This window comes from Oratosquilla oratoria, chromosome 33 (assembly GCF_046742065.1).
Source record: "Oratosquilla oratoria isolate Oo_2021 chromosome 33, ASM4674206v1, whole genome shotgun sequence".
Lineage (NCBI taxonomy): Eukaryota > Metazoa > Arthropoda > Malacostraca > Stomatopoda > Squillidae > Oratosquilla > Oratosquilla oratoria.
The window spans coordinates 37446247-37471890 of record NC_134809.1 but is presented as its reverse complement, the minus strand read 5'-3'; the positions used below and the strand labels follow the sequence as shown (position 1 = coordinate 37471890).

The 25644-nt window shown below is 37.2% G+C and overlaps 1 protein-coding gene across 9 annotated transcripts in view; it reads right to left on the bottom strand.

Moving 5' to 3' along the window:
• LOC143017841 (tRNA endonuclease ANKZF1-like) overlaps positions 1 to 25644 on the bottom strand; it is a 161792-nt gene that overhangs the window by 118757 nt on the left and 17391 nt on the right. The window contains exons 3-4 of one of the 9 annotated variants that reach the window (XM_076172784.1): positions 12617 to 12688; positions 12352 to 12447 (exon numbers count right to left, since the gene is read on the bottom strand). The exons of the other annotated variants lie outside the window; for them this stretch is intronic. Of the exons in view, the coding sequence (XP_076028899.1) occupies positions 12352 to 12369 (18 nt within the window). The 5' untranslated portion in view covers positions 12370 to 12447; positions 12617 to 12688. The remainder of the gene's footprint in view (positions 1 to 12351; positions 12448 to 12616; positions 12689 to 25644) is intronic. 9 annotated transcript variants of the gene reach the window in all.

Here is a 25644-nt window from a genome sequence, read left to right as displayed (position 1 = left end):
TTAGAGATGGCCGAAGTCATGAACAATCACTTTAAATCTGTTTTCACCAGAGAGAAAATACCAAATTGTGACATAGACAAAAACAAGAAATCTCCCCTCATGAATGAGTTTACAGCATCACTAAAGGAAATATCAGAACATTTATCAAGGCTGGATGTCAGAAAATCACATGGCCCGGACGGTATTGCAAATTGGATTCTAAAGGAGTGCAAAGAAGAACTAACAGACAAAATACACATCTTAATAAACAGCTCACTCAAAGAAGGAAAGATACCCGAGGACTGGAAAAACGCTAACATTGTACCAATACACAAAGGAGGAAACAAAGAAGAACCCACCAACTATAGGCCAGTATCACTAACAAGCACCATAGCCAAAATTTGTGAGAAAATAATCAAGAATAGATGGGTAAAACATCTGGAAGACAATGACATATTAAACCCAAGACAATTCGGATTCAGACAAGGAAGATCATGCTCCACAAACTTAATATGCTTTTACTCAAGACTAATAGACATAGTGCAAGAAAGAAATGGATGGGCTGATTGTGCATTCCTAGACTTGCAAAAAGCCTTTGACAAAGTACCACACAGAAAACTACTTAAAAAACTGGAACACATAGGAGGAATACAGGGAAACCTACTAAAATGGATAGAGGACTTTCTGACTGGTAGAAAGATGAGAGTAGTGCTCAGAGAAAAATATTCAGACTGGAAAGAGGTGATCAGTGGAGTACCGCAAGGATCTGTGCTGGCACCAATAATGTTTGCTATCTATATGAATGACATGGATGAGGACGTGAACTGCTACATGAGCTTCTTTGCCGATGACGCCAAACTGCTAAGGAAAATAGAAACTGATGAGGACTGTGAAGCACTGCAAGAAGACCTAAATAGGGTATGGAACTGGAGTCAGAAATGGGAAGTGGACTTTAATACTAAGAAGTGTAGCATAATGGAGTTTGGAAAAAGCAAAAACAGAATATCAGGAAAATATACAATTGGAACCAAAGAAGTAAAGAAAGTAGGATCCGAAAAAGATTTGGGAGTAATTATCACGAACGACTTGTCCTATGATATACAGATTAACAAAATTGTCGGGGAGACTTACAACTTGCTAAGATCAATAAAAGTGGCGTTTACATACTTGGACGAAGACATGATGAAAAAAATATTGGTTACATTGATAAGGCCTAGATTAGAGTATGCAGCGACATTGTGGTCCCCCAGTACCAAAAAGAATATAAAGAAAATAGAAAGAATCCAAAGAGCAGCTACAAAAATGGCACCTGCACTTGCAAACCTATCATACGAAGAGAGATTGGCTAAACTGGAGTCACCGACACTGGAGCAAAGAAGAGAGAGAGGTGACCTATTGACCATCTACAGAATCATGAAAGGCACAGAGGTACTCGATAGTGAGAGCTTACTTAACTGGGACAAAAGAAACACAAGAGGACATGGAAAGAAAATAAAAAAACATAGCTATAGAAGAGAACTGAAGAAAAACAGTTTTCCTCATAGAGTTTTGGACACTTGGAACAAACTGGACAATGGAATAGTATGCGCAAAAACCATTCATGAGTTTAAAAACAAACTAGACACTGCAAGATACAAAGGCGGGACATCACGAGCATAGCTCCCCTTCCCGCAAAATACAACTAGGTAAATACAACTAGGTAAATACCGGTACATGTAGTTCCGACTTTTTCTTAGTTGTGTCCTGATTGATGCCTAAACTGACACTTAATTTAGTGACAAATCAACAGATTTCCCAGCGGTGGCTCTAGCCAATGAAAAATACTTCTCCATGTAACCTCATTCACATGATATTAATACCGAGGTAAAACTGCGTTATAGACAAATGCGATCAGGCATGCGCGTTATACGTCGGTGCGCGCTATCTGTGTACTGAGATAACGAAGTGCATGGGTGCGCATTATAACCCGATGCGCATTTTAAGCCGGAAAATACGGTATATGGGATAGGAGGAAAGCTGTTAAAACAGTCAAGAGTTTCTAAGAGAGTAGTAGAGCCTGTGTTAGAATCAGAAATGGAGAGAGTGAGTGGTTTAAGGTAAAGGTGGGACTTCATCAAGGAGGTGTTATGTTGCCTTGGCTGTTCAATTTATACATGGATGGGATGGTGCAAGAGGTAAATGCAAGGGTATGGGGCCATGGATTACAGGTGGTTAAAGAAATGGAGAAAAGTGGGAGATAGGCCAGTTGTTTTCTGATGACACTGTGCTTGTAACAGGATCAGAAGAGGATTAAAGAAGTTAGTGATAGAGTTTGGGAAGGTGTACGAAAGGAAATTGAAGATAAATGTAGGTAAAAATAAGGTGATGGGATGTACAAGGGGAGAAAGTGGCAGCAAATTGGACATATTAAGGGAGAGCAGCTGGAGGAAGTGGACAGCTTTAGAAACTTGGGGGTGAATGTGGCAGGAAATTGAGAGAAGCAAGTAAATGCCTTGGGGGATTAAAAAGTGTAATGAGAAATAGACATTTGGGAATGGATGCTAAGATATTGTATGAAGGAGTGATTGTGCTGACTGCACTGTATGGAGCAGAAACATGGAACATAAGAAAGGAAGAGAGGAGTTTGAATGTGTTTGAGATGTGGTGCCTGAGAAGTATGATAGGGGTTACTAGGCTGGATAGAGTGAGAAATGTGGTGATGAGGAGAACGGGGGTGGAAAGGGAGTTGGGAGATAGGGTTGATGACAGAGTATTGGGATAGTTTGGATAAATGGAAAGAATGAGTGAAGAAAGATTAGTTAAAGAGGTGTGGAAGGCAGCAGTGGAAGGAGTGAACGTGAGGGGCCAACCAAGGATGAGATGGATGGATGGGGTAAAAAAGGCATTGGGAAAGAGGGGAATGTCTGTTGAGGAAGGGAGAAGACTGAAGATATGGGTGAATAGAGAATGGTTATGTATGGATGATGCTGTGATGCATGGAAGAGAGTGGGTAGGTGATGGAATATGTGTGAATGATAACATGATGCAACCCAAAGGGATTTCTCCCCGTCTTCTTTTTTTCTGCATGAGGGGACAGGGAGGGGGGGTTGCCTTGAAGCTACCTTGCTGTAGATGTGCTGTGTCTTGCTACACTGCTTTTGACCCAGGGCAGTGGGTGATATGCATGGATGACCCATCATCCAGGAACCAAGATAAGAAGGAGGGAGGGAGGGAGGGGGGTGAATGGGAGTGGAGTATGTGGGGAGGGAATGGGTGGGAGTAGATTTTATGCTTTTGTTTTTGGGCTACCTCCCTTCTAAGGGGGAATAGCCATTGGTATATATATGTACTTCCAAACAACCAAATTATTTATTGAAAATACACACCCATACTCAGGGGGTTCTCTCTCTCTCTCTTTTTTTTTCCCCTGCAGTCTAACCGTTAATCTGTCATCATAATATTTTGTCTATTATTCCAATTATTTGCTCACCAAGCACATGCACATACCTACCACCCACCTCCCTCATAATAATTAACATACAACATGCACATGTGGTGGCCTGGAAGCATAAGTCGTAATGTAAACCTAAGTGATATCAAAAGCAGTTTGAGCACACACTCAATCAAGCACATGTAATCCTATTTTGTAGGTTTACATGGTGACAATAAGAGTTACATTTTAGGCAATTTCTACAATGGCAACACACACATACATGTACGTACACATAATCATGTTGATTATGTTATGTACATCACATCATATTATACATGCACATTAGTTCACACTCACCTGCTGCATACATTAAAAATTACTGAACAGGAATATATTTGGCTGCTTGCTAGCTGCAATTAAATAGTGGTCTGTTCTGGATCCCAGCCTTGCAGCTGTGGCTGTCGCATGCTCTGCTCAGTACATGTTCAAAGAAGGTGAGAGTGAGGCATAATTCATGTTCAAATCAATTTCATCTGAGCATATTTTTGAGTTATTTCATATTTTCACATTGAAAATGGAAAAATACGAAATATTCCACAAAATTTGTCATTTTTCATATGATACTAAAGCAATATTTTAGCTAGCCACATGGACTAGTAACTCCGAATTTAGCCCATTTTTGGTTAGTGGGCTACCATCAATTTTGAACTCTGATATACATACATACACACACACATACATAAGTAGATTATTAGAGATAGAGAGAGATATGAGCAAAAATAGGATTTGGTGGGAGAATGAAATTATGGACTTAAGAAAAGAGGTTATTGGATTAATAGATTGCTTAGCTCAGGCGAACCACGAAATTTCGGACCTAAGAAAAAGCAACTTGGATCTTACAAACGAGATTAAAGAAATGAAAAGGGATATAAATGAACTGAAGAATGATAATGAAAAGAAGAAAACTAATGATAATAACAATAGCAAAAATCTAAAGCAGGATAAGAATTAACACAAAAGATCGAAGAGAACCTAGGTGGGGATAGTATCCAGGAAATTAAGAAGTGGAAGGAAAACATTGAAAATAAGGAAATTGCTTTCAAAGAAATAGTCAAGCAGCAAATGCAGGATAATGCAAAAGACACAATCATACAAGTGATTAACGAAAAAGCAAATTGGGTCAGGGATACAGTAGATAGAAAAAATGTATTGTGGTATATGGACTAAAGGAAAAACAAGGATTGGCGAGGTACATGAGGGAAAAAGAAGAAAAAGAGACAGCAGTAGAAATCCTAAATGAAATTCAGGGGGGAGACAGAGATTCAGGCATAGACCTGGAAGAGACTTATAGAATCGGTCGCTATACTAAGGATAGGAATCGACCTCTAAAGATAAAACTAAGGTCACAAATGGTAGTAGAAGACATATTTGAAAAAGTAGGCAACTTGGCAAAGAGTGAAAAGTACAATAAGATATGGATAAAAAGAGAAATGAGTACTGAGGAATTAGAAAAAGAAAGGGCACTAAGAGAAGAAGCAAAGGAAAAAAACTTGATGAGAACGGAGACAGAATGCAAAGAATTCCAGTGGAGAGTAATAGACTTGAGATTAAGACAATGGTGCATCAAAACGAAAAAACCAAGGACAGAAGAAACCAGGGAGAAGGAAGAAAATTAAAAGTGGCCTATACCAACATTGACGGACTAATTTCAGGACTGAACGAACTCAATGATTATCTGTTAGAAGCAAAACCAGACATAATGGGAATTGTAGAGACTAAACTAAGAGGTGAAATACCATCCATCGTTATTGGACAAGGTCTATACAATTACTGGATAAAAAACAGGGACAAGAAACAGGGAGGGGGAATCATGTTCTTGGCCAAGAAAGACCTAAAGGTGACAAAAATTGCAGAGGGCAAAGGTAATGTTGAACTGATCATGATAAAAGTCGAAGGCAAGAATATGAAAAGCAGAAAGTTTGTGGTGACCTATGTGCCTCTAAAAATGAATGCTTGGAAAGAAAACGAACATACAAAAATGCTAGAAAGATATAAGAAAATCACTAAAGGAGATACTAATGGGTATCTGGTAATTATGGGGGACTTCAATTGCAAAGAAATTTGTTGGGACAGCATGACAGTGCAAGGAGATGACTCGTGGGGCAATGTACTGCTAGACATGACCATGGAGTACACAATGACCCAATGGGTCCGTGAAAACACAAGGTACAGAAACAATGAAGAGCCATTGAAACTAGATCTAATATTTACAACAGAACCTGAAATAGTGGATAAAGTCCAGTACGAGACACCAATTGGAAAGAGTGACCATGTACTCATCGAAACTGTACTAAAGGAAGAAATAGACATGGAGAGGAACGAAAAGCATAGGAAAGGAAGATTGATGTACAACAAAACAGACTTTGCAAAACTAAAGACATTCTTCTGGAATGCAAACTGGGAAAATTTTATAGGGAAGAGACAACAGTGGAAGAGAAATGGAATATATTGATGGATAATTACAATGAAGGGGTAAACAGGCATGTACCAAGACAAAAGCGAGAGAGTGAGTACATTAAATGTTGGTTCAACAAAAGATGCAGTGAGGCAAAAGACAGAAGGGACAAAGCTTGGAAAAAGTGGAGAAAAGACAAAAAACAAAGCAAATGGCAAATTTATATAAACTGTAGAAATGAGTATATTAATGTGAGAAAAGAGGAAAAAAGGAACCATGAGAAGGACATTATAGACAAAAGCAAAGATCAACCCAAGCTATTCTATCGGTATGTGAATGGTAAACTTAAAACCAAACAGGAAATGGTGAAACTATGCCAAGGAAATATAGAATACCCAGAAGATTTAGAGATGGCCGAAGTCATGAACAATCACTTTAAATCTGACTTCACCAGAGAGAAAATACAAAATTGGGACATAGATAATAACAAGCAATCTCCCCACATGAGTGAGTTTACAACATCACTAAAAGAAATATCAGAACATCTATCAAGACTGGACGTCAGAAAATCACATGGCCCGGATGGTATTGCAAATTGGATTCTAAAGGAGTGCAAAGAAGAACTAACAGACAAAATACACATCTTAATAAACAGCTCACTCAAAGAAGGAAAGATACCCAAGGACTGGAAAAATGCTAACATTGTACCAATATATAAAGGAGGAAACAAGGAAGAACCCACCAACTATAGGCCAGTATCACTAACAAGCACTATAGCCAAAATTTGTGAGAAAATAATCAAGAATAGATGGGTAAAACATCTGGAAGACAACATATTAAACCCAAGACAATTCGGGTTCAGACAAGGAAGATCATGCACCACAAACTTAATATGCTTTTACTCAAGACTAATAGACATAGTGCAAGAAAGAAATGGATGGGCTGATTGTGCATTGACAAAGTACCACACAGAAAATTACTTGAAAAACTGGAACACATAGGAGGAATACAAGGAAACCTACTAAAATGGATGGAGGACTTTCTGACTGGTAGAAAGATGAGAGTAGTGCTCAGAGAAAAATATTCAGATTGGAAAGAGGTGATCAGTGGAGTACTGCAAGGATCTGTACTGGCACCAATAATGTTTGCTATCTATATGAATGACATGGACGAGGACGTGAACTGCTACATGAGCTTCTTTGCTGATGACGCCAAACTGTTAAGGAAAGTAGAAACTGATGACTGATGAGGACTGTGAAGCACTGCAAGAAGACCTAAATAGGGTATGGAACTGGAGTCAGAAATGGGAAGTGGACTTTAATACTAAGAAGTGTAGCATAATGGAGTTTGGAAAAAGCAAAAACAGAATATCAGGAAAATATACAATTGGAACCAAGGAAGTAAAGAAAGTAGGATCCGAAAAAGATTTGGGTGTAATTATCACGAACGACTTGTCCTATGATATACAGATTAACAAAATTGTCGGGGAGACTTACAACTTGCTAAGATCAATAAAAGTGGCATTTACATACTTGGACGAAGACATGATAAAAAAAATATTGGTTACATTGATAAGGCCTAGATTAGAGTATGCGGCGACATTGTGGTCCCCCAGTACCAAAAAGAATATAAAGAAAATAGAAAGAATCCAAAGAGCAGCTACAAAAATGGCACCTGCACTTGCAAACCTATCATACGAGGAGAGATTGGCTAAACTGGAGTTACCGACACTGGAGCAAAGAAGAGAGGTGACCTATTGACCATCTACAGAATCATGAAAGGCACAGAGATACTTGATAGAGAGAACTTACTTAACTGGGACAAAAGAAACACAAGAGGACATGGAAAGAAAATAAAAAAACATAGCTATAGAAGAGAACTGAAGAAAAACAGTTTTCCACATAGAGTTTTGGACACTTGGAACAAACTGGATAATGAAATAGTATGCGCAAAAACCATTCATGAGTTTAAAAACAAACTAGACACTGCGAGATACAATGGCGGGACATCACGAGCATAGCTCCCCTTCCCGCAAAATACAACTAGGTAAATATGATGATGATGATGATTTAACGTCACAAACTCCTCTCTATAGAGAGGCTAGGACAGTGCCCCTTTATTAAAGAGGACTTTGTAGCTTAGAATTTAATGAACTATGTCCTTAGTTCAACTCTCCCCAAGTAGGGTTCAAATTGTCATCATCTCAACCCTCAGCAAAAGTAATGATGCCCTAACCCACTATGCCAGTAAGCATATATATTATATTGATATATTATTATATATATGTATTATCATGTCTATTGTATATATATATATATATATATATATAGTAATATATACATTATAGATATCTTATATATAGGGTATTCGTGATAAATTTGATCATTTTTTTTATCTTCTGTCATTTCAGAACCATTTGAAGGATTTAATGGCAGTAAAATGCAACAGATAGCTGATTCTGTGTATTGTTGGTGGATGTGAGACCTAGAGAGTAAGGACAACTGGAAAGCACCAGAATATTGGAAGAGAATGACCTACATCATGATTTACACCAGATTAAAAAATTCAGAAACATTAGCTGCAGCTCAGTGCTCCTGGAATAATGTGAAGGCCATGAGATATGAGCTGGAGAATTGTGATGGAGATGTGTAAGCAGTGGCTAGCAGGAAGGATCATAGCATGTGTTTTGACTTTGTCTGCACAACAAAATTCAATGAGAAGCTGCAAAAAAAGGTGTGGGAAGATCCAGGCAAGGCAATGCAGACCTTGGCGAAAGAGATAGGCATCAGAGTGGCGACTATGAAGAAAGCACTGAATAAGGATCTTTGCCACTCCCCATACAAGAGGTGCTCTGTGTCACACCTCCAGGAAAACCCAGAAGTGGCTGTCTGAGAGCTTCTAGGACTTCACCAGTCCCAACACCTGGCACCCCAACTAGCCTGATTGCAACCCCATGGACTATTATGTGTGGGGAGCAGTTGAAAAAGGCACCAACTGTACCACCTGCAACACCAAGAATGAGCCAATTGCCAGGATCAAATTGGTGTTCAGGTGTCTCTTGAAGGACACCATGAAGGCCATGTGCTGCAGGATCAGGTCCTGCCTGGAGGCCATGGTGGAGGCTCAGGGCAGCTTCTTTGAGCTATATTTACAAAAGGTCCTCTAAGAGATGCACTTTGAATTTTGAGAATACGTTAATTTTTGGCCAAGATATAATGTTTTTCTTTCCTTTCTGAGTGTCAAATTTATCCCAAACACCCTGTATATATGTATATATATATATATATGTATATATATATATATATATATATATATATTATATATATATATATATATGCACTGTCAGATGGGGCTAAAGTAGCCTAGAAATGCTTGATTTCTATACTTAGCGTATAATAAAATTTAAATGTAAGGCAGTTCTTATAATTCCATTACAAAATACAGGGTTTACATAAAACATGGTCAAATACATGTGTTACAAAAAGAAAAAAATAGTAGGTGGGTGCCTGCACATGATGCTAAAAAAAAAAAAAATAATAAATAAAATAAATGCTGGGGCAAAAGTGGCCATGTGAAAATGGGGGAAAATTGACCAACATACACACACTTCTAGCTCTACCTAACATACACAAACCCTCAAATGTGTTTTCAGCATTATTCTTCCTTTGTAGGTGCCTGCCAGAGTTAACTTTCTCACAATCTGGTCTTTTAAGACCTGTCAGGTCAATCATTTGAGATTTTTTAAAACAATTGGTTATGAACCTTATATTTTTCATTCTCAGCCCTTCTAAATATGTCCACTGTAACAGTGGACTCCTATACATTTTTTACTTGGCCAACAAAATGAGGTACCTTTCTTGCCTTAAACCTAACAAGAACATAACAGTTGAGCATCAAATTGTCCGGTGACCCATCCTCTTCTGCTGTCTCTTCTGACTTTTCATCTTGATTCAATGGTTTGTCTTGCTCTTCATCTTCACTCAGCTTCTCTAGCTTTTGTTCTTCTTCAAATACCAGTTTGATTTTACGTGGACGGGCTGAGGCTGGAGTCCCAGATGAGGAAGCAGCTTCAAGGTCTGCAAGACTGATGCTTTTACCTGGCTGAGGCTAGAGTCCCAGATGAGGAAGCAGCTTCAAGGTCTGCAAGGCTGATGCTTTTACCTGGAAGGATGTTCAGAGCCTTCCTTCTGGGTTTCTGATGACGCACACTTTTCTCATTATTCCTTAAGGTAGGAGAGCGTGTTCAGCCTGAGGAAATCTCACTGGAAGTACTGGTTGACCTCTTCCTTAGTGACAATAGCTCATTTTCAGGATATGTTTTGGCACTGCCACTGTGACAAGAGATCCTGATGTCACTTGAGGAAGCCATAAGCCCGATCCATGCCTGGCATGTTGTTAATGAATTGAGGGATTTGTATTCATATCCTTGTCAAGTGATAGCAAAGTGTCACGATGTGTCCAAATCGAAGGCAAAGCTGAAATCCCCTAATGCACCTATATTCTGGATAAGGACTAGCTCTTCTCCTGATGGCAGTGCAGTGTTCCTTCTGGATTGGAAAGGACTTTCAACCTTTCTTTTGAATCTGTTTTGGAGGGTTGCCCTCTGAATGACATATTTAGCACTGACTTCATGGTCAATACAACCTTCTTCAAGCTCTACGAGGGGTGATCAAAAAGTAATGACAGTGATACCATATATTTTCACGGTACAGAGGTAAATCCAAATAGTGGCCTACATTCCTTCAAAGTACTCCCCTCCTGCCTCTATGCAACGTTCCATCCTCTTTTGCCACTTCATGAAGCACTCACGGTACTCAGAAGCCGATATACCTCGTAGCTCTGAATTGACTGCTCGCGCCAGATCTTGGATGCAATGAAACAGCTTCCCTGCGATCGCACCCTTGATCTTTGGAAACAGCCAAAATTCACAGGGAGCAAGGTCAGGCGAGTAGGGTGGGTGGGGGAGAAGTGTGATCCCCTGCTGCTCCAGGAACTGCACAGTGAGGCGAGCTTTGTGGGGGGGCAGCATTGTCATGGTGCAGCAAAAGGCGCGATCGGCGACGGGTTGGTGCAGTTTTGGCCTGATATTCCAGGACTCGAGGAAGGATGTGATCAGTGTAGTACTGGGCTGTGATAGTACACTGTTGAGGCATTACATCCACACACATTGGTCCTTGTGAATTGAAGATGGTGAAAAGGTGCTTCCTGCTGCGAAATCCTTCCTTCAGAATCTGAGGTCGAGGTTCTTCATCACTCAACCACACCATGTTAGACTGCTTGTCTCTGGTGGTGAAGAAAGAAATCCAACATTCATCTCCGGTAGCTACATCCGAGAACCGTTTCGGACCATTTGGCTCGAATTCACCAAGCCATAGACGACAAATCCGCACCCGTTCGATCTTTACAAAGACAAAGGATTACAAAGGCGGAGCATGCTGACAGGAGACCTTTTGATCCATACCTAGGTCGGATGCAAAAAAAAAAAAAAAAAAAAAAAAAAAAAAATAATAATAAAATAATAAAAACTATAATAATGTAAATAAATAAAATACATAAATAAATGCATAGGTATAGTTAAAATAATAAACAGGTAAATAGTAAATAATAATAAATTGACATATAACTAATAATAAATGAAAATCACAGACAAATTATAACAAAACAAAAACAAATAATATAACATAAATTATAATCATTACAGCATCTTACTTAGGTATTTATCTAAATGATTCTTAAAGCTTCGAACTGAACTCCATTGCACTACCTGTGCAGGAAGTTTATTCCATTCATTAACTACACAGTTGGCAAAGTTGTTTCTACCTACTTCCAAATTGAATCTATTTCCGGACAGTTTGAGACCATTGTTTCTTGTCTGATTCTCATTCAATGTGAAAATTTGGTCACTTTTGATTTTGTCAATTCCCTTTCAAATCTTAAAGACCAGTATCAAGTCACTTCTGAGGTATCCATCGATCACACTTCTTCCTCAGCCCTAAGTGTTCATGCACGATGTCATGTGCGCTCCCATAACTGACACCGAGCACCAAGGATAAGAATCGAAGACTAACAGTTGGATCTTCGTCAATGATGGCCCGCGCACGGACCGTCATTGCTTTGGTCACGGATGTCCGAGGGCGGCCAGGACGATGATCATCTTCTAGCTGCAATTTTCCGGCTGCGAAAGCTCGAATCCAGCGGGAAACAGTTTCCAGTGATGGAGTAGACTCGGGAAAAACTTGCAACAATTCCTCTCTGATCTCCGTTGCTTTTTTCCCGAGTTTCCACCTTGTGAAGGTGTAGAATCTGCAGCCTTCTTTCGAAAAATCCATGTTTCCGGTTAGAGAGGCAAACCAACAATGACGCAATCGCACAGCACAACGATAAAATGTAAGCTAGACAAACAGCGACAAGCTCAAACATGTAACAACAGGCAACACTTGCTGCCCCTTGCTCCCCGCCCCCCCAACACTTATAGTCTCTCAGCTACGAGTCCGACTGTCATTACTTTCTGATCACCCCTCATACTAATGCAACCACTACTGCATCTTGGGTGTACTGGAGGCTGTTAGTCCCAGATTTATTTTTGTATTTGCAGATCATTCTGGAAACAAGAGAAAAATTATATTAGAACAAAGATTTTTATTATAAATAATAATAAAAATATTGGCCATTTTGGCTCATATATTTCACTACTTTTGCTCCATGGCAGTTTATTTATGACCAATTTTTACACACTTAAAGTAGACCTCTAACATTTGTTATGTACATACCTGATTAACTGTCCATTAATGGTTTGAAAGCTGTAGTATTCCTGTAACCGCAATTTACTAATTAGTTAATCTCTGAAAAGCATAAATGGTAATTATTAGTCAAACATTTTCAATTAACATTAGTGGTATAGGCAAGGAATATTTTTTTTAGATAGACAAGGTAATAAAACCACCAACTACTATGAGTTTTGTATAATTCCTCCCTTTATTTTGACAAACATAATTATGTAACAAAGACAATGGCCAGTTTTACCTCATGTGGCTACTTTTGCCCCTTCCAATGGTATATATAAATAGAAATACACACACACACACATGTATATATATATATATATTTACACACACACACACACACACCTAGGAGTAATCATCTCAAGTGACTTGACACCTGACAAACATGTAACTAAGTTATTTGGAGAGAGACCTACAATTTATTAAGATCAATGAAAGTGGCCTTTGACTACATGGATGAGATGGTTAAGAAAATAATAATTACATTGATAAGACCAAAACTAGAATATGCTATATCAATGTGGGCACCTAGCACGACGAAAAACACATGAAAATTAGAAAGAATCCAAAGATCAGCGACAAAAATGGCACCCACACTATCAAATATGACATATGAACAAAGATTAGAGAAATTACAGTTGTCAACATTGGAGCAGAGAAGGGAAAGAGGCAATTTGTTGACCATTTTCAGAATTATGAAAGGGATGGAGGTTCTCGATAGAGATGACCTATCAAAATGGGACAAGAGAGAAACAAGAGGACACGAAAAGAAACTAAAGAAAGACAGTTACAGAAGAGACCTGAAAAAGAATAGTTCCCACATGGAGTGATTGATGTCTGGAACAAATTGAACAGTGAAACAGTGAATGCCAGAACTATACGCGATTTCAAGAATAAACTGGATGTGGAGAGATACAAAAATGGGTCACAACGAGCTTAGCTCCCATCCCGTAAAATACAACTAGGTAAAATACACACAATGGTCGAAGTGACAGCGAAGTTTGAAACTCCGGGAAAACTTCAAATTTCATGGATCTCAATGATGATGGAGTACCTTTGTTGTATTAGTAGGGAAGGGGGAAAGCTTGTGGTGTAGTGGGAAGGGGAAAGCTCATGGTGTAGTGGGAAGGTGAAGAAAAAGGAGAAAGGGAGGGATTACTGAGGAAAATGGAAGAAAATAAGGAGACAAATGGGCTCCCCCGGACTTCAGAAGGAATGTCAACAAAAGGGCTGCAGACGACACAGGTGAAGTTGAAAATATCAGTAAAGGCACTAAGATTAGAAATATAGATAAGAACAACACAATAGAAACTGGAGATAATAATTTCCATGGATTTAATGAGGGAGGGGATGCCAACCTCCTCCAATTAGCAAGTCCAGAGGAAAAACTAGAGAAAATGAACAAACAGTGGGAGGCTAGGTTCAGCCAACTTACACGGATTACACAAAGAGTTGATAAATTGGAAGAACTAAAGGAGAACCAAAACCTAAATAAATAGAAGAATTAAAAAGACAGTTAAAAGAAGTAAAAGATGAGAATGAGGAATTGAATAAAAATAATAAAGAGAATAAAGAGTCCATAGCAAAGGAAGTAGAGGGTTGGAGAAAAGTCCAATAGAACAACAAAATTGAATTTAGAAATATGGTGACACAACACATGAAAGAACAAACTAAGGACACAGTTATTAAAGTGATGAGAGAAAAGGAGAATATAGTAAGACACTTAGCGGACAAAAAGAAATGTATAATTATATAGGGATGGAAGAGAAACATAATCTAAATAGGACTACAAGAGTAAAAGAGAAGGAAAAGACAATGAACAAGAAACAGGGAAAGAAATTGAAGAAATATATGGAATAGGGAAATACAATACAGATAAGACCAGACCAATTAAGGTTAAATTCAGGTCACAAACGACAGTAGAGAATATCTTAGCAAAAACAGGGAAACTAGCTGAAAGTGATCAGTATAAACAGATATGGATAAAAAGAGAAATGAATAAAGAGGAGAGGATGAGAAAACAAAGAGACAAGAAGCTAAGGGAGAAAAAAAAACAGTGAGAAAAAGAGAAATACTATTGGAGAGTAGTGGATATGAAAGTGAGGAAATGGTTCATAGCAGAGAAAAATGGATGGGAAACAGAAAACACAATGGAAGTAGCAGAAAAATAAAAGTGTCTTCCACAAATATAGATGGCTTATTACCAGGCTTGAATGAACTGAATGATTACCTGAAGGAAAAAGAACCAGACATAATGGGAATTGTAGGGACAAAATTGAATGGTCCACTACCACCCAGCAGTGTAGGAAATGGTGCATATAATTATTGGATTAGAAACAGAGGTAAAACAAGGGGGTGGAGTTATGTTCCTGACTAAGAAGGATATAAATTTAAGGAATGTCATTTATGGAAAGGATAGAGACGATTATGATGGAAGTGGAGGACAGGGATGGGAAGAGAGACAACACAAAAATATATTAGAAGACACAAGGATAACACTAAATAAGATAATGGAAGATGGAGGGAGAATAGTAATAATGGGTGACTTTAATTGTAAAGAAATCTGCTGGGAAGAGATGACAGTGAAGGGTGGAGACAACCTATGAGGAAATGTACTACTTGATATGATTGTAGAACATACAATGATGCAATGGATACAAGAGAATACTAGGTATAGAAATTAGGAAAAACCATCGAGATTGGACCTGATAATTACATTAGAACCTGAAATAGTGGACAAGATTGAATATAAGACGCCAATAAGTAAAAGTGACCACATATTAGTTGAATGCGGAAAAATACATGAAAAAAAAATGAACAATATAGAAAGGGAAGATTGATGTATGGAAAAATAAATTTTGATAAAATGAGAGAATTCTTTCAAAAAGCAGACTGGGAAAGGATACACAAGAAGGAAACAACAGTAGAAGAGAAACGGAATATTTTGACAAAAATTTATAAAGGAGTGGAAAAGTATGTTCCAAGACAAAAACAAGAAAAAGGATATGTAAAGTGTTGGTACAACAAAAGATGTAGGGAGTTAAAAGAAAAAGGGATAAAGTTTGGATAAAATGGAAAAAGACGAAAGACCTGAAAATGGAAAATATATACTAATTATAGAAATCAATATGTACAAGTGTGCAGAGAAGAAAAGAGAAAATATGAAAAAGGTGTCATAGAAAAATTTAAAGATCAACCAAAACTATTTATTTAACAGATTTGTAAACAACAAACTGAAAAACAAACAAGATTTAGAGAAACTACGACAAGGAAGAACTGAATACACAGAGGAAATAGAAATGGCAGAAATTATGAACAAGCATTTTAAATCAGTGTTTACGAGGGAGAACATACAACTTAAGAGATATCGAGTGGGAGGAGAAAGTCCACCCTATGAAAGAGATAGAAGTACCAAGGAATGACATAATGAATCACTTGAGAAATCTTGATATCAGAAAATCGCATGGATCAGATGAAATAGCAAACTGGATTTTGAGAGAATGCAGGAATGAACAGACAAAATACATAGTCTAATAAGCAGTTCATTGAAAGAAGGAAAAGTTCCAGAAGATTGGAAAAGAGCAAATATAGTACCAATATATAAAGGGGGAAACAAGGAAGACCCTACTATCAACCGGTCTCTCTTATAAGTATGATAGCTAAAATTTGACAGAATTATCAAAATTAGATGGGTAAATCATTTGGAAAAAAACATACTAAATCCAAGGCAACTTGGATTTAGACAAGGACAATCATGCATCACAAACTTAATGTGTTTCTATTCAAGGCTAATAGATGTAATACAAGAAAGAGATGGATGGGCTGATTGAGTATTTCTAGACCTGAAAAAAGCCTTTGATAAGGTGCCACATAAGAAATTGCTAAAGATATTAGAAACTGCAGGAGGAATACTGGGCAAACTGCTGAAGTGGATGGAAGACTTCTTGCATGAAAGAAAAATGAGAGCAGTGATAAGATGAAGTGATTAGTTGAGTTCCACAAGGAACAGTACTGGCCCAAATAATGTTTGCTATATATATTAATATGGATGAAGGAATTGAAAGTTATACGAGCTTCTTTGCGGATGATGCAAAATTGTTGAAAAAGTGAACACTGTAGATTGTGAGTCACTGCAGAGTGATCTCAATAAAGTATGGGAATGCAGTAGGAAGTGGGAGATGGAATTCAATATTAAGAAGTGTAGTATAATAGAATTTGGAAGAATCAAAAAAAGAATAGCTAGATCATATAAATTGGGAGAAGAAAAAAAAGAAAAAGAAAAAAAAACAGAAAATGAGAAGGATCTGGGAGTCATTATTATGAATATGTCCCCTGAGAAACATATAAACAAGATTTTTGGAGAAACTTATAATTTAATAAGAACAATCAAAGTGGCATTTATATACCTGGATGAAGAAATGGTGAAGAAAATACTAGTCACTTTGATAAGACCAAGATTGGAGTATTGAGCAACAACGTGGTCACCAAGTACACAAAAATATATAACATAACTTGAAAGAATACAAAGAGCAATTATGAAATTGGCACCAACACTCTCAGAACTATCATATGAGGAGAGACCAGCAAAACTTGATCTACATACATTATAGCAAATAAGAGAGAGAGGAGACTTGATAACTATAGAATCATGAAAGGCATAGAAACTATTGATAGAGAGGATCTAATAAAATGGGATAGTAGAGATACAAGAGGACACAGAAAGAAAATCAAGAAAGACAGTTATAGGAGAGACCTGAAAAAAGAACAGCTTCCCCCACAGGGTAATAGACGTTTGGAACAAGTTAGATGAAAATGTGGTGTGTGCAAAAATGATACATAAATTTAATATCAGTCTAAATAAAACGATATGAAGACGGGACACCACAAGCATAGCTCCCCTTCCCGTAAAATACAACTAGGTAAATACATATATATATATATGACACACACACACACTTTGATAATGTTTGCCATATATATAAATGACATGGATGAAGGTGTGGAATGTTATATGAACTTCTTTGCAGATGATGCAAAACTACTAAAGAAAGTAAGTACAGAGGAAGACTGTGAATCACTACAGAAAGACCTGGATAAAGTCTGGGAATGGAGTCAAAAGTGGGAAATGAACTTCAACATCAACAAATGTAGTACTGTGTAATGGAGTTTGGAAAAAGTAAAAATACAATATCAGGGCAATATAAAATTAGTACAAAGGAAGTAAAAAAAAATTAGCTCGGAAAGGGACCTAGGAGTAATTATCAGCAAAGATATGTCACTAGACAAGCATAAAAACAAAATAGTTGAAGACACCTATAATCTACTAAGGTCAATGAAAGTGCCACTTGACTACTTGGATGAGGAAATGGTAAAGAAAATATTAGTCATGCTGATAAGACCATGATTGGAGTACGCTGTGACACTATGGCTACTCAGTACTAAAAAGAATATAAAGAAATTAGAAAGAATTCAAAGACCAACAACAAAGATGGCACCAACACTCTCTAAATTGACATATGAACAAATATTGTCCAAACTGGAACTACCAACCCTGGAACAAAGAAGAGAAAGAGGAGATCTACTGGCCTTTTACAGAATTATAAAAGGGGATGGAAGTCCTAGAAAGAGATGATTTATTAAAGTGGGATAAGGAAAAAACAAGAGGATATGAAAAGAAATTCAAAAAGGATAGTTCTAGAAGAGATCTGAAAAGGAATAGTTTCCCACACATAGTGGTAGATACCTGGAACAATGTGTGCAAAAACTATACAAGAATTTAAGAACAAACTAGATGCTGAAAGAAATAAAGACAGGTCACTACGAGCATAGCTCTCTTCCCATATAATACAACTAGGTAAATACACTCACGATCGAAACACTGACTGGAATGGACATCTAAAGTGAGCTCTGAAACTCAAGAGCTTTTTCGATAAATTTGAGGAAACACCCACCTAGCTTTGCTTATGTGATACGGGGCTATGTTCAGAGGGTGGCCAAATTATTAGCACCATTTGCTACAAGTATAAAAACTTATATATACACTCCACCCTCCATTTCATAGACTAAATAAGGGAGTTCCAAGTCTGGGAATAGTAAATGTCTGGCAACTGCAAATACACATATTTATGTAACCATACAGACTTTAAGCACACATACAGACTCAAAAGTGGGAAGTGAACTTCAGTATCAAGAAGTGTAGTATAATGGAGTTTGGAAAAAAGTAAAAATAGAAATTATAAAATTGGTGAAGAAGTAAAAAAGTGAACTCAGAAAGAGACCTTGGAGTAATAATCAGCAAAGACAATAGTCAGAGAAACCTTCAACCTATTAACCCCTTCCATACGGTGCCGCACACGTAGGCGTCATGAGGAGCAAGTGGATTCGCGACGCTGCCATATCGGCGTCTTGATTATATTTATTGTAGTCGCCCCTGTGTTTTTACATTCTCCCAAATGCGCCCTTAATCCCATTCTCTGTGGTTTTCAAAATTCGCGGGTGAAAGAGAGAACGATCGATATAAGCGGCGACTATATTTTATGATGCGAATATTATTTCGTTTCGTCATACGGCTGGCATTGGCTGCTGCCCGCGAGATTTAAGTCCCGTATTGAAGTGGTTAAGGTCAATGAAAGTGGCAGTTGACTACTTGGATGAGGAAATTATTTAAACAATATTAATTACACTAATACGACCAAAACTGGAGTACACAGCAACACTATGGACACCCAGTACTAAAAAGAATATAAAGAAATTAGAAAGAATACAAAGAGCAACAACAAAGTTGGCACCAACTCTCTCCAAATTAACATACGAACAAAGATTGTCCAAACTGGAATTACCAACTCTGGAACAAAGAGAAAGAGGAGATCTGCTGACTATTTATAGAATCATGATCATGAAAGGAATGGAAATCCTAGATAGGAATGATTTACTAAAATGGGACAATGGAAAAACAAGAGGACACATATAGAAAATCAAAAAGGATACCTATAGAAGAGATCTGAAAAAAAAAAAAAAAAAAATCCCACATAGAGTACTGGATACCTGAAATAATTTAGATAAAGAAACAATGTGTGCAAATACTATTCAAGATTTTAAGAAAAAATTTGATGCTGAAAGATACAAAGAGGGTCACCACGAGCATAGCTCCCTTCCCATATAATACTAGATAAATATACCTCAATGTGAATGGAATGTAAACACAGCAAATGTTTAAATGGTTATTCACTCCATACATTAACTTTTATCTACATCTCATCAAAATATCACTCCGTTCAATTTGTACATCTAAGATACGGTCAGTTGGCATGCTGTTGTTGCTACGGCATGGCATCAAGAAAATTTTATACAATGGAGCTCACTGTAATTGCCCTTCTTTTAGATGAAGAGGAGAGTAGAGTTAAAGCTACAAAGAAAAGATTGTGGGTGTACAACTGCCAAAGGAAAAGAAACTCAGAGGGTGAGTTCTGGACTTTCTACAAACTCCTCACTCATGTTCTTCATTGCTTATGACTATTTCTTTATTGTGCAAAGCCAAAAGTTTCCACAGACTAAAGATAATTCACGTCCTCTCCCATGTTACTGCCACACAACTGATACATAACGATGTTGTTATTGTCATCGTTCCCTTGACTGTCTGAGCAGTTCCGTCTCCCCAAGGTATGCCAAGGCCAGAACAGGGTTTTCCCACAAATCCTTTATGGAGTGTGTGTTGTGTTGTTTGCATGTGTTATTGTGTATAATGCAGTCCTCCATTATGTGTTGAATAGTATGGGGTGAAGTGTTATATCCTGGGTAGTTGTCCACAATGTGGTCACATCCAGTCTCTTCTGGTAGCTTAGAAGGGCTGGGTGGTGGCCGCATCACTGTCTGGCCAGGTGGACTCTGTCCTTTCATGGGAGAGAGGATTCAAAGGGAAGGATATCAGAGGGTCTGGCATGCAGCAATATATTGTCTCTTAGTGTGTTAATGGAGAGTGAGTGATGTGATTATATGTTTCCAGAGGCTGGTATTTGGTGGTTTTTAGAGGAAGAGAAGAGAGTATTTGTGTGTGATATAGTTTTTTTTTTCTTGGTGTGTGTGGGTGTTTTGCTATGTAGCACAGTAGGTGTGTTGTGTTTGTGGAGGCTGTAGCAAGTGTTTGTGCACCTTTCGTGTCAAGGTGATCCTTGACTTTGCAGACTTTCATTTCATGGTGTACATGGTCTGTAGGTGTTGTATTTGTGCAGCCTTTAATTGTTTTTAAGGCTTTGTTTTGTATGGTCTGAAGGGTGTTGAGGTTTGTCTCACTGAGATCAGGTGCTCATCCTGGACTCATATAATTCATCACATAATGATGTTCACACTTATGGTTGGGATGTGGAATGTTTCCATTATGTATGTGTTTCGTCTATCAGAGATTTCTTCCAAACATATCCAGTACATATGACACAAGACAAATGATAAATAGAATGTACAGTGTGAATAACTTCATTGATTTCAATGTAAAAATATTGTACACATGAAACCTGATTGTATCTGAACTGTATCTGAGCAGTATAATGTGAACTGGCCCTATGATAATGAGACTAATTCAGTGCTCACACTGCCACCTCCTCACAAAAACACAGGCTTGGACTGATAGTGATCATTCTAAAATACTGGAAGACACAAAGAATGCATTAATTGAATAATTGAAAGGAGGAAACATAGTAATTATGGGGGACATTAACTCAAAAGAAATATGTTGGGAAGAAATGACAGTAAAAGGTGGAGAGGAACTTAGGGGAAATATCCTACTGGATATGACCATTAAATACACACTGACTCAATGGGTGAAGCAAAATACAAGATATAGAAACAATGAAGAACCATTGAGACTAGATTTAATATTCACATTAGAGCCTGAAATCATGGATAAAATGGAATACAAGACACCAATTAGGAAGTGACCACATACAGAGTTTGAACTAAAAGAACAAATTGATGTGAGAAAAAATGAGAAACATAGAAAAGGAAGATTAATGTACAACAAAACAGATTTTGAAAAACTTAAGACAATTTTTTCAAAATGCTAACTGGGAAAATTTTTTAAATGAAGAAACAAAGTTGGAAGAGAAATGGAACATATTAACAACACAAGTCATATTCCCGATTTTTGCCAAGTCATTGCTGGACATTTTGCTTTCCTGTGACCACATTTTTTTTTGTCTAGACTAAAAATCTTTTTTTACAGCTTAAACACAAAATTATTATGCACCCCCGATTTAATTTTCATATAAATTTATATATTACTTTTTTCATAAAAAAAAATCTAAGATTTTTACCTTAGCCTAAAATATTATATGTTCATAGAAAACTATTCAAAGGAAAAGAATCTCCTTTGTATGAGAGTTAAAAAACACTAAAAGGAACACTACTGCATATTCTCATTTGTATATCACAAATAGTATGTTCACACACTAAAAGGAATCAAAGAATTTTTTTTGTAAAAAATATCAATAAAAATCACAGATCACACAAGATTCAGAAAAAAAAATTGAATTTGCATTTTTGAAGAGATTTCGTTTCTGGTTTTTATGCCACAAGAATTTTTAAAATCGGAGCAATAGAAGTTGAGATATAAAAAAATTAACATTTGAATTTTAGTTTTGAGAAAAACGTATTTTCATGTTCAGTAATACTTATTTTTTTAAGCAATAGTAGTATGATTTGTTCCTTACCTTACACCTAATAATGTTCAAGAGGTCAGATTTTCAAGGAAGGTCATTCAGGTCACCTCAGGTCACTTTTATGGGGAAGGTGTGTGAGGTCATCCATGTTGATATAGGCACCTGGTCCCCTTTTGTCTTTAATATTACATAAATAAATGCAGATGTATTCTAAAAGACAAAATACTAATCCCTCAAAGGGGAGGGTATCATTGGGCACCACCCAACTCCTTATTGACAGGACAGTCCTAATGTACCTATGTATCAAAAGCCCCCAGGCTGATAATCTGCAGACTCAGTTTTTCTTGCATTTTTCTTCAGTTTGACTTGGCGTGGAGATATTTCGGCCGTGTCCATGATTTTCCTTGTCTTTACTGCCGCAGATGTTGAAGGGAATCTGTTCCATACATGAGATACCAGAAGTACTGAGTTGAGGTGCCGATTCATCACTTTGTTCCTTCTTTACTCTATCCCAACATAATTTAATTCTTTTCTTGGCAGACTGACTTCATGCCATAGTCTTATTTTTATGTTTTCCCATTGTTTATGTAACAAGAAAAATGCACTAGATAACAACAGAGCACGATTTTTTTTTTTTTTTTTTTTTTTTTGTATATTTTTGTTTGTGTGAGTGTAAGTGGTGTTGGTGGAAAACATATCATACACTACCATATGTACATATATCCATGAAAAAAAAATTGAATAAAAATTATGCAGAAGATATACAAAGATAAGTCAACAGTATAAATGAAAACAGAGTCAAATCCCCACCACGTGGGGTAATAGACATTTAAACTTTTAAATGCCAAAACAATTTTCTGGTATCTGGCAGAGTGGTGCATGACGTCCCCACATCCCACATGATGTCACATGCTGTTTTTTTTTTTTTTCAATCGAAAAAACAATTTTCGTCATTAAAAGAAAAATACAAGGAGGGAACAGATTAAAAAAAAAAAAAAAAAAAAAAAAAGTGTTGGTATAATGAAAAAGGGTAGTGAAGCTAAAGATAGAAGAAACAAAGCCTGGAAAAGATGAAAGAAAAACAAAAAAATTACCAAATGGCAAATATACATCAAACTAAAAGATGAATATGTAAAAATATGCAGGGAAGAAAAAAGAAACTACAAAAAGACATAATAGAAAAATGCAAGGACCAACTTAAACTATTCTACGGGTATGTAAATGCCAACCTAAAAGACAAACACAAAATAGTGGTGCTCCATGAAGGAAATAATGAATATATAGATCATGCAGAAATGGCTGAAATTATGATCAAACATTTTTTGTATTCACAATTGAAAGTTCACAAAATTGGGAGGAAGGGCAGAAAGATCCTCACCAATGAAAGAAATAACGGTGACACAGAGAGAAATAAGGGACCAAATAAAAAGCTTTGATGTCAGAAAGTCACACGGTCTGGATGGAATTACAAAGTGGATATTGAAAGAATGTATAGATGAACTAATGGACAAAATACACAAGATAATTGATTTCTCACTCAAAGAAGGAAAAGAACCACAAGATTGGAAAAATGCAAATGTTGTACCAATATACAAAGGAGGGAACAAAGAAAATCCAACCAACTATAGACTGGTCTCCTTCATAAGTACAATAGCAAAAATATGCAAAAAATACTAAATCCAAAACAACTTGGATTTAGATGCAGAAGATAACGTGCCACAAACTTGATATGCTTTTACTTGAGGCTAATAGATATAATACAAGAGAGGGACGGATGGGCAGACTGTGCTTTCTTCAATTTACAAAAAGCATTTGACAAAATGCCACACAAAAAGCTATTAAGAAAAATTGAAACAATAGGTGGAGTACAAGGAAAATTATTGGAATGGATGAAAAATTTCTTGAACGGGAGAAAAATGAGGGTGGTACTTAGAGACAAGAACTCAAATTGGGAAGAAATGATAAGTTAAGTCCCACAAGGCCCTGTATTGGCTCCGATAATGTTTGCCATATATATGACATGGATGAAGGTTGTGGAATGTTATATGAACTTCTTTGCAGATGATGCAAAACCACTAAAGAGAGTAAGTACAGACGAAGATTGCAAATCACTACAAGAAGATCTGGACAAAGTCTGGAAATGGAGTCAGAAGTGTAAAGTGAATTTCAACATCAAGAAATATACACTCAGACCTCTCATTAACGGACGTTAATTAGCTGTGTTTGCGGTGTTTTCGCTGTGTTTTCAGTGTTTTGGAGTGGTTTTTGGGTGGCATAGTGATTGCACACACTAAACAACAGCACCAAAAACACCGAAAACACAGCGAAAACACCACAAACACGGCTAATTAACGTCCGTTAATGAGAGGTCTCACTGTAGTATAATGGAATTTGAAAAAAGCAAAAATAGAATATTGTGACAACATAAAATTGGTACAAAGGAAGTTAAAAAAGTCAACTCGGAAAGGGACCTAAGAGTAACTCTCACGAACGACAGGGCATCAGACAAATATATCAACAAAATAGTCGGAGAAACTTTCAATTTATTAAGAACAAAGAAAGTGGCCTTTGAGTACATAAATGAAGAAATGGTAAAGAAAATATTAGTTACATTGATAAGACCAAAACTGGAGTACACTGACACTATGGACACCTAGAACTAAAAATAACAAAGAATTCAAAGAGCAATGACAAAGATGGCACCAACGCTCTCCAAATTGAAATACAAAGATAGTCCAAACTCGAACTACCAACCCTGGAACAAAGAAGAGAAGGAGGAAATCAACTGACAATCTACAGAATTATGAAAGGGATGAAAGTCCTTGATAGAGATGATTTACTAAAGTGGGATGAGAGAAAAACAAGAGGACACAAAAAGAAACTTAAAAAGGATAGTTACAAAAGAGATCTGAAAAAGAATAGCTTCCCACACAGAATGATAGATATCTGGAACAAACTAAATGAAGAAAGTCACCTGGGATAGATGGGTGTCATGTGGAGTGCCTGAAGAAGGGAGGTACATTAACAGTGGCCTAGCTAGTGAAGTTGTTGTTTAATGCATGTCTAAGGGAGAGTGGAGGACTGGAGGACTGCCTGTATACTTCTGCTTTACAAGGGAAAAGGGGACTAATGTGAGCGTGGTAGTTTCAGAGTGATCAGTTTGTTGAATGTAGCTGTGAAGGCTTATGGGAAGGTTTTGAGAGGATTAAGAGAGGAAAAGAGGGAGTAATTGGTGAGGAACAGTGTGTTATGTCACCATGGCTGTTCAATGTCTACATGGATGGGGTGGTGCGGGAAGTAAAGATGAGGGTAATGGGTAAGGGACTGGAGACAGTTAAAGAATAAGGAGAAAAGTGGGAGGTGAAC